The following is a 10,209-nucleotide window of genomic DNA, read 5'->3' on the forward strand; positions in this document are numbered from 1 at the left end:
GGACCCTTGACTGGAATCGAACCTGGGACCTTTCAGTCTGCAGGCCGACGCTCTATCCACTGAGCCAAACCGGTTTCGGCCACAAACCATTTTTAAAAAATAGGTGAACATCCACTTTATGCTCTGCTCTAATAAAAAATAAAACGGTGGGATCAGATTCTCAGTCTAAGAACTTATGCGTATGACTTGAAACTTACAAGCTATGTGTACTTAATCAGTAAATAGGCACTTATTTTTTTTTTTATCCTCCCCTGGGGATATATTTATAGATTTTAGAGAAGGGAAGGAGAGAGAGAAACATCACTATGAGAAACATCAATTGGTTGCCTCCCATACGTGCCCCAACCGGGAATCGAACCTGAAGCCTTTCTGGTGTGCCGGTAACGCTCCAGCCGACTGAGCTGCCCGGCCAGGGCACAGGCACCTCTTAGTGCTTCCACAGGACACAGCACAGTAGCTATGCCCAATATACTTCTCACCAGTAAGAACTAGAACGTACTTGCAAAGCCTCTCTAGCAGTCTCCCTTTTTTAAACACTGAGGAATGCAGCTACGCTAGCAGCCAAACCTGGCAGGCATCCCTCCATTGCGTCCATCCTTCTTTGATTACTCTGATCATTATGCTCTTTAGACAGATGTTACTGCTGACAGCCACAGCTGGGAGGGAGCAAGATATTGAGAGGGGTGGTGGTAGGTGGTCGTGATGGTAAGAAAAAGGAGGAGAGAGCCAAATAAAGATAGTAGAAATCATCCCTGGTATCCAAGTCAATAAAACGCCTGTTCATTAGCTGTCTGTTATCTCCCGTAGCCGCCGCTAAAGAGGGGTTTCTGGACCCGCTTCTCACCGTCTTGGCCAGCGTGCAGGCGAGCTCGGGGTTATTGAGGATCTCATAGTAGAACACGGAGAAGTTGAGAGCCAGCCCCAGGCGGATCGGGTGTGTGGGCTGCATCTCCTTCTTGCTGATGTCGAAAGCCTCTTGGTAAGCCCCTTGGGAATTGTCTATCGTTTCTGTGGAGGCAGAAGAAGGAAATAAAAAAGCGGACACCGAAAACACCACCCAGCCCGCAGCACATTAACACAGCGAGCGGACGCCACCAGCTCAGTAGAGCCAGGCACTCTCTGTAGCCCTCTTTAAAACCACAGCAAATCAAAACATTCCCTTGTGCTAAGCATCCAGAACCAGTTTATAATGTGAAAAGCAATATAAAAGTGCCAACATATAACAACAAAGTCTGCTCTGACCGGAGTTTGATTACTGGCCTAATAAAAATGTCACCTTCCTGAAAAAAATAAAAAAATGTTGCCTTGGAAATACTGACCTAACAGAAACTCAACGATCCCCTTGTGGGCTGAGTGTGTACCCTCCTTCCTCTGAAACGGCGCGTTTACTGATGGAAACATGGCTGGTATAGCACAACACGCTAAGGGGCTCCGGCTGCCTGGCCCTCAAGGAAGCACTGTAATGAGCAAAGCGTCTCAGCTCCTAGGCCAGCGGTTCCCAACCTTCTGGCCCTTTAAATACAGTTCCTCATGTGGTGACCCAACCATAACATTATTTTTGTTGCTACTTCATAACTGTCATGTTGCTACTGTTACGAATCGTCATGTAAATATCTGATATGCAGGATGGTCTTAGGCGACCCCTGTGAAAGGGCCGTTCGACCGCCAACGGGGTCGCGACCCACAGGTTGAGAACCCCTGTCCTAGGCTGTAATACAGACCGTCTATAAGTTCTAGAAGGTGGAGTACTATGCATGGGACTAGGAAATGCCAGGAAGCCAGAAAGAGTGAGTCAGACTCATGCTGGGGCCAACATGCTGATGTGTGAATGTTCAGCTCTGCCATGTTCAATTTTGCTTATTTTTACAGCAACAGAAATTATACATCAATAACACAATAAATTTGGTACACAAACTTTGTTACAACAGGGTAACTAATTTTCTCTGTATATCTTGTGTGATAAAATTTGTAGCAGAAACATTACACAACATTTAATAGGCTCTATATTATACTCAGCTACCAATACTCCAGGGGACAGAGTTCACTGCTAATAAATTTACTTTCATTTTTTAAACAATCAAGCTAGGCAATTCGGTTATTCTTCTCCCCATGTCTGTTTTTTTGAAAAATATGTACCGGCACTAATACTCTCACGTTACCTCCCCTCAGAAACCTGGTTGTATGGAGTTAGGTAGTGGCCAACATGTCAAACAGAAAGGCACATCCTGTTTCTATACTGTGTCACCTCTCCCAGGAGAGTTTCACGGTGTAATGACACTGACGGTCCTAATGAGATCACCCTGAGCACACGCAGAGAACCCGGGGCTGAACACACGGTGCACCAAACCCGAACACATAAGCCATCACGCCTGTCTTCAATAACATCTTGTCAGATTAAAATCAGAACGTCTGCATTTCATTTTTTAAAGAGCACATAATGCAAACTCATGACTATCCATTTTTGAAAACATAAGGCAACGTTATTAATTTTCTTTTTACGTAGATTCCAAAACGTTTCTTAAAGTTACAAAAGGCCTGGAAACTACACAGAAGCTACTGTCGCCGTGTCCCATTTACCCTCCCTTCTATTTACATCTTAGCTTTACCCAGACACCAATGCACTTACGTTTTCGATCATCACCACATGCAACTTCAGCCAGGTACCGGAAGTAATCGCCCTTCATTTTCAGATAGAAGACCTTGCTCTCTGGATTAGTTGCGTTGGCTATTAAATACTTATCCAGCAATTCCTGAAATGAAACATGAGGCACCCGTGAGAGGCTATCATTACCGTCCAGAACTAACAATGATATGCAGTTATCGTCAGCGGTCACGGTGACCACAGCACACCACCCCGGACAGAGCAGGAGCTGGAGCCGGAGCAGGGCCCGTGCTGCCTGGTGAAGCCTCGGCTCACAGCCAGCCACTCCGTTCTCACGGCGAAGCGGGGTCACAGCAGACACAAGCAGCGGCACCTGCCTGCTCCCCCTCACTCAGCGCGTGAGATAGGCGAGACCCCGAGGGGCTCTGCACGGAGCCAGGTCTGCTGAAGGCGTCTTTTACAGCCACACAAAGAGCTATGTGGCACCTTTACTACCCGGTGCTTCGAGAGTCAACATGGCAGGAGAGAGAGTGACAGCAGAGAGGAGTCTGACTAGAATGAGGTCCTGAGGTGAGAAATGTGATTCTAGCACGAATCCCTCCTAAACCACTCAACCAGACATAGGCGTCCTCACAAAGATTGGCTTCCCTTAAAAAAATAAATAAATACATCAATTTTTTTCTTTATTGATTTCACAGAGGAGGGGAGAGGGTGAGAGAGAAACATCAATGATGAGAATCATTGATCGGCTGCCTCCTGCACACCCCCTCCTGGGGATCGAACTCGCAACCTGGCTGGGAATCAAACCCTTGACCCCTCCCTGCATAGGAGGGCACTCTAACCAACTGAGCCACACCAGCCAGGTGATGTACAACTTTCAACAACAACAACAAAATCTCAATACAGACCAGAGGAAAAAAACAAAACGACAAGTGGCTCACTGCATCAGAAAAATCTTTCCATATAAGGTAAAAAGTCAGGGTGGGAGAAAGGAATCAGTTTTAACATTTATAGAACTGAAAGTTCCCCCAAGAAATTCTACTGTCCATTATTCCTGTCAATTAAGCAGGCGTTCACCTTTGTAGCTTTTTAACCAGCAAAACTTATGATTCTGGGAGGTTCGAGAGCTACAATTGGGGCTCCCCCAGCGCTGAGTAGAACACAGGTAGTGCGTTCCTTTTTGAGAACCTGAAAGATCTGTGAAGTCAGTGTACTTCCTACCCAAGTTACAAGATGAACTAGTAGTAATCGAGAATACTCTATAGCAAGAAACCTCAAATATGAGCAAAGTTAGAGGAAAGAATAGGGAGAACTAGCGGTAATGCCACACTAAGAGCTTTGAACTTTTTTTTAAACAAAAAGTTACCTATAAAAAAAAAGTCAGCTATGTGTCAAACTGTGCAATTGTACATAATTCAGACAACCAATTGTACATAATAACCCCTTTCATAACTAACATTTTGTGACTCCTTAACTATCCTAAAATGAAATTAGTAGCTAATAATATATTTACATACAATTTAAAATATACACCAATGTCAAATGGGGGCACCAATAAATTTTTTAATAAAAAAAAATATTCCCCTAGCCCATTCGGCTCAGTGGCTAGAGCGTTGGCCTGTGGACTGAAGCACCCGAGATTCAATTCCAGTCAAGGGCACCCGCCCGGGTTATGGGCTCCATCCCCAGTAGGGGGCATGCAGGAGGCAGCTGATCCATGATTCTCTCTCATCAGTGATGTTTCTGTCTCCCTCTCTGAAAGCATAAAAATGTATTTAAATAAGATATAATGTACAAATGAAAGTAATTTGTAATAAAACAGTAAGCATTTCAATATGTAAATATCTATATGACTGGCCTTGGCTGATAGGGCAGTTAGAGGAGTGTCATTCCATGCACCCAGACTGGTTCAGTTCCCGTCAGGACACATGGTTTTGGTCTCAATCCCTAGTAGGGGACATGCAGGAGGCAGCCCATGGATGTTTCTCATTTATGTTTCTCTCTCCCTCTCCATTCCTCTCTAAAATTAAAAAACATAATCTAGTCAGATGTTCGCCTCTAAGGATCACCTTCAATGCCAAAAACCTTTGAATACAGACTTGCACAGTCTGTTCAACTACCATGAATAGCCTGACCAGGCAGGTTACAAACAAAGCAAAGTAAAATCTTTGATTTTTACATGGTAGTTGCATTCCTGGTTAATTTTGTATGCATTAAAACCATAAAAACAAACAAACAAGAAAAACTGTGTGTTTAAATGTAAAACAAAATTAGTTTTGGCCTCAGATGAATATGAGTAAGTTTCTACCTACATGAGTGAGCACTGGACGCTCCGTTACGCAGCACTTCCGGTGTCCAGTGTCATGCTCTCCACCCACTCCGTGTCAGCAGAGCCTCCCACCCTGGGGAGGGACACCGGGTGGGTCGAAGGCACACACACAAGTCCTTTGGGAGCACAGCCGAGGAAACAACGATTTTGTTAAGCAACTGGAAGGATTTTTCTTATGAAGGTATCAAGTGAGCTGCGTCTTAAGGGTAAAATCGGATTTTACCAATAGGCAGAAGCACCGGGGAGTATTCCAAGCCAGAGCCCTGTGGCCGGAAAGGCACAACTGCACAAGAAGGGAGAGTCATCGAAGATGGTCATCTTTTTAAAAGAGAACCTCCCCAAACACCAAGAGCACATCTTTAAAAGGCACCAATGTCCTACTGACCAGAGATTACATCTGAACACTTCAGAGCAATGAGCGCTGAAATGACAACCTAATCTAGAGTCTGTCCAGAGCAAGTTCCTTCATTTCCTCTTCTGTAAAAAGTCAGAATCCCTTCCAGTTTTAACCTGTGTAACTCTAAGGCACTAAATTCAAAGGGCAACCTGTTAAGCAGATCAACTTCTAGATAAAAACGTGTCCTTAGTGGTTTTCATTCATGAAATTCTGTTCAGCATCTGGCATGGGGCCCATCCCACGCCAGGCTCCTGTCAGATGGCATCAGCCGTGGAGGGCAGCCTGCTGGAATGCAGGCAACAGCAGCACACATGGTACGGCCTCAAAAACGATACAGCAATTTTCTTGAATTACTTTTTTGAAAAGTCTTTACTTTTTATCACAGCAATAACATGCAATAGTCAACTATCACACTAACAATTCTAATGAAAAGCCTCCCCATTCTGTTCGCTCGCTGTTTCGTTCCTTCAGCGAAGTTTTGGGTGTTTTTTAGAAAAATCATTACTTCATACTGGTATCTCCAGTTCAAATTCAACAGCACAGCATTATTCCTCCCTTATCTATAGCTTCTCTTCACACAGTAAGACGCTGGTTTCCATTTAAGTAACAGGTAACAAATGTACATCACACAAGTTCAAAAGCAAAACAACCAAGTTTCTCTCCCTTTTCTGGGTCCTCATCGACATGCAGTTCTTCCCTCCCTCAAGGCACCCGTCCCATCAGTTTCGTGTACATTCCTCCAGGTCTCTTATACATGTAAAGTCCACGTATGTCCCCCTCCCGCATGCTAGCATTCCATACACATTGCTCTTGCTTTCCCCATAGTAATCCCTCTAATAAGAATCACTCTATGCCCATGTATTATAACTGCTTCACTATGTGTAGCATTGCACAGTGTTCCACTGCACGGGCATAAGGTAATTATTTAAACAGTTTCCTGATGAACATTCAAGTTGCTTCAAATCTCTCAGTGGATAGAGCGTCGGCCTGCGGACTGAAAGGTCCCAGGTTCGATTCCGGTCAAGGGCTTGTACCTGGGTTGCGGGCACATCCCCAGTGGGGGATGTGCAGGAGGCGGCTGATCGATGTTTCTCTCTCATCGATGTTTCTGACTCTCTATCTCTCTCCCTTCCTCTCTGTAAAAAAATCAATAAAATATATTTTTTAAAAAAATCTTACTATAGCTTTATAAAACTGTAGTTTTCTAGTTTTATAAATTACGTTATAAATGAAATTGAACATCTGTATGTCCTTTTCTATTATTAACTGTTTTTATCCTTTGCCTTTCCTAATGAATTATGTCCTTACAGATTTGTAGGAAGTCTTCATATGTTAATATTAGTTCATTTTCCAGATGTATCTCATATGAACTTCATGTATTTAAAGATTTTATCTGGCAATAAAACTGCACTTACTGATATTTATTATATTAAATCAGAGAGTATTACCAAAATTTCTGATAAATATGAGAAGCAGACGTTAATGTGACTATTCAATTTTAGAACAAATAAAATATATGAGCAGAAGGCTTGTAACTGAAATATAAGTCTGTGTATTTAGTGGATTGTCTACCTGACCATATGAAATGGTTAACACGTTTTAAATGTTACCCGAAGAGCAGTGTATCATTCACACACACACACGCGCACACACATACGCGCGCGCGCGCGCACACACACACTTTCTCACACAAACACACACACACACACACACACACACACACACACGCTCACTCACTCACAGTATGGAGCACTTGTCACCACCTTAAGGTAGACGCTCAGGTTCTGGCAACACAGTGAGAGGGAGCAGACGTTCCCTTCTTCTAAAAACAATCAGAATGTTCAGCAGAAATAGATAAAATGGAAGAAAGACACACAGCGGAGCACCAAAGGGCAAAGACAGATATCAGCACTAGAAAAACGAAACGAAGGACTAACAGTGAACATTCACAACACAGTGGAGGGTGTGAGGGAGCTGGGCCCAGAGAAACTGCATCGGCCTGTGAAGTGGCAACAAAGCTACTTCCTGGGCTTCTTGGGGGCAGGAGGGAGGCCACAGAGGGTGCAGTCCCAGGAGGAACTGTGCAGGTGCTATTCAGTGTTTGTTTAAGCCCGACATGTAAGCCACAGGCGGAAAATGGGTGTAAAAGCGGGTGGAGCTTAGTGTGTCCAGCAGCAAACCATCAGAACCCGATACAAAGACACTTCCCCAGTCCGAGGCACACACAAGTCCCACAGAAAAAAGCTCCATTATTATCATTAAAATAACAGAACTCTCCAGGGGCAGATCTACCAAAATGAGGGATCAGCAAATCAACAGGTGTTGGTCCCCAAGAACTTAAGAAATGAGAAGAGTGTGTAACAAAACATAAAGTATGCTGAAAATGACTAAAGCATCTTTTAAAGATATATATGTATTTTAATACGTACGATTAAATAGATGGTGCCCAAGACTGGCTTCAAAATAATGGCAGGAATATGTGTGGAAATATAAACAAAACAGAATTCATAATGACTGAATTATGAATTTTGGTTATTTATTTCATTAAAATAAGCAAAAAGATTAAAGAAAGAAAAAGGGGAAAAAAGGAACACAAGCTAGAGAAAAGGACAGGATACAATGAATCAAGAAAAAAGACAGCTTAGAGGTGTAAGGAGAGGGAGAAGGGCTTTTATAATTTAAAAAACAAACAAAAGACCCCACAGAAAATTGGTATAACAGAAGGCATATTTTAAAAAAATACTTGAGAACACAACAGAATGAAAAAATGTGGATAAGTAAAAAGATGCAATTAGAAAGAAATATCTGATACGTCATCTAAGACAATATGCAATACCAATTCCAGAGGAGAGAATAGAAAGAATGAAGAAGAGATGTAATTCAGAGATAATGGTTGAGACTCTCAGAGTAATAGTATTAAGATAATTTTCGTAGTGGAAAAGCACACTAAATCCCAAGGGAGAGAAAAATATATCCATACCCAGACCACCATGAAAAACTGTAGAATGCCAAGACGAGAACAGTGTGCTCGCTTCGGCAGCACATATACTGAAATTGGAACGACACAGGCAAGATTAGCACGACCCCTGCACAAGGATCACACACACACACACACACACACACACACACACACACACACACACACACACAGCAACCAGAGAAATGACATGTTACCTATAAAGGGAGAAACAGCATTATGTTTTCATCAAGTATCTTCCAATTGCTGAGAAAAACAACTGTCCGGTAGAATTCTATAACCAATTAAAGGTACCGTATAACAGCAGGTCCAAAGTAAAGACATTTTCAGACAAAGACAGAAGTTCCCACTCAGACCTTCCCTGAAGAGTCTTTGTAGAGTAGTAAGGAATAATGGGCTAAAGAGCAGTCACCAATTAGAATAATCACAGCAACTATCAAGTAACTAAAAAACTTCTGGCCATAATCCATTTAGTTTCCACTCTCCCAAAATGAGTAACACAGGATCCTCAGAAGATGATGAGTAACTACATGTGCTACTTCATGTTCACAGAGGACAGTATTTCAAAAGTTCCTTTGTATTAGTTGTGTGCAAAGGACTGAGTTGGCTATTAATGCACATGTTTCCCAACCTTTTAGAGGATTATCTAAAAGTAAGGACAGCCCAGCTAGTGTGGATTGGTGGCTGATCGTGGACCATGAACCAAGAGGTCACTGGTTTGATTCTCAGTCAGGGCACATGCCCGGGTTGCAGGATTGACCCTCAGTAGGGGGTGTGCAGGAGGCAGCCAATCAATGTTGCTCTCATTGATGCTTCTATCTCTCTATCCTTCTCCCTTCCTCTCTCTCAAATCAATAAAAACGTTTAAAAATAAATAAAATTAAGGACATTTATTTTTTCTAAAATCTGATAACTATAATCTGCTACCAGGAGAAAATATTTCATTGGAACAATCAAGGATCTCAAACATTTCAATAGCCTACTATCCATTTTAAGATAACTGACAAGATGTGGGTTCATTTAAGATTTTTTTGTTTGTTAATCCTCACCTGAGAGTATTTTTTCCATTGATTTTGAGAGAGAGAGAGAGAGAGAGAGAGAGAGAGGGGAAAGGAGGCAAAGAGAAAAAGAAACATTGATGTGAGAGAGACACACAGACTGGTTCGACTCCGAATGCCCCCCAACTGGGGAAGGGATGGAACCTGCAACCCAGGTATGTGCCCGTGACCAGAAAGCAAACCCAAGACCCTTCAGTGAGCCAACACTAACCACTGAGCACACAGGCCAGGGCCATTTGAAATTTTACTGGCAAGATTTTAACCAATTATCAACATGGTAATTACACACCAATCTGCCCCAAACCTAGCCAGGCAATTTACTTTTACAGCTCTGTACCTCAGTTTACTCATATGTAAAACAGAAGTAATGACAATCCCTACTTTATGGGGTTGTTGTGAAGGTTAAATAAGTGGATACAAATTGCTTAGTATCCTGCTTAGTATATAAATCTCAATCACCATGCACCACCACACAGATCTGTCTCTAAAGCAGCGGTTCTCAGCCTGTGGGTCGCGACCCCTTTGGCGGTTGAACGGCCCTTTCACAGGGGTCGCCTAAGACCATCCTGCATATCAGATATTTACATGACGATTCCTAACAGTAGCAACATTACAGTGATGAAGTAGCAACGAAAATAATTTTATGGTTGGGTACAACATGAGGACCTGTATTTAAAGGGCCAGAAGGTTGAGAACCACTGCTCTAAAGTATCAGACCAAGTGCTCATATATGCACTGTACATACACACACACACACACACACCCCCCTCTGACTAGGCCATTGGGACTTTAAACTTACTCATTTAAGGAAACATTAGTTTTGCCTTCCTAACACAATCTACTGCC

The 10,209-nt window shown here is 42.8% G+C and overlaps 1 protein-coding gene across 1 annotated transcript in view; it reads right to left on the reverse strand.

Moving 5' to 3' along the window:
- Positions 1-637: 637 nt before the first annotated feature.
- YWHAQ (tyrosine 3-monooxygenase/tryptophan 5-monooxygenase activation protein, theta) overlaps positions 638-10,209 on the reverse strand; it is a 33,999-nt gene continuing 24,427 nt past the window's right edge. The window contains exons 3-4 of the mRNA XM_006765194.2: positions 2,627-2,750; positions 638-1,008 (exon numbers count right to left, since the gene is read on the reverse strand). Of these exons, the coding sequence (XP_006765257.2) occupies positions 638-1,008; positions 2,627-2,750 (495 nt within the window). The remainder of the gene's footprint in view (positions 1,009-2,626; positions 2,751-10,209) is intronic.

This window comes from Myotis davidii, unplaced genomic scaffold, assembly GCF_000327345.1.
Source record: "Myotis davidii unplaced genomic scaffold, ASM32734v1 scaffold61, whole genome shotgun sequence".
Lineage (NCBI taxonomy): Eukaryota > Metazoa > Chordata > Mammalia > Chiroptera > Vespertilionidae > Myotis > Myotis davidii.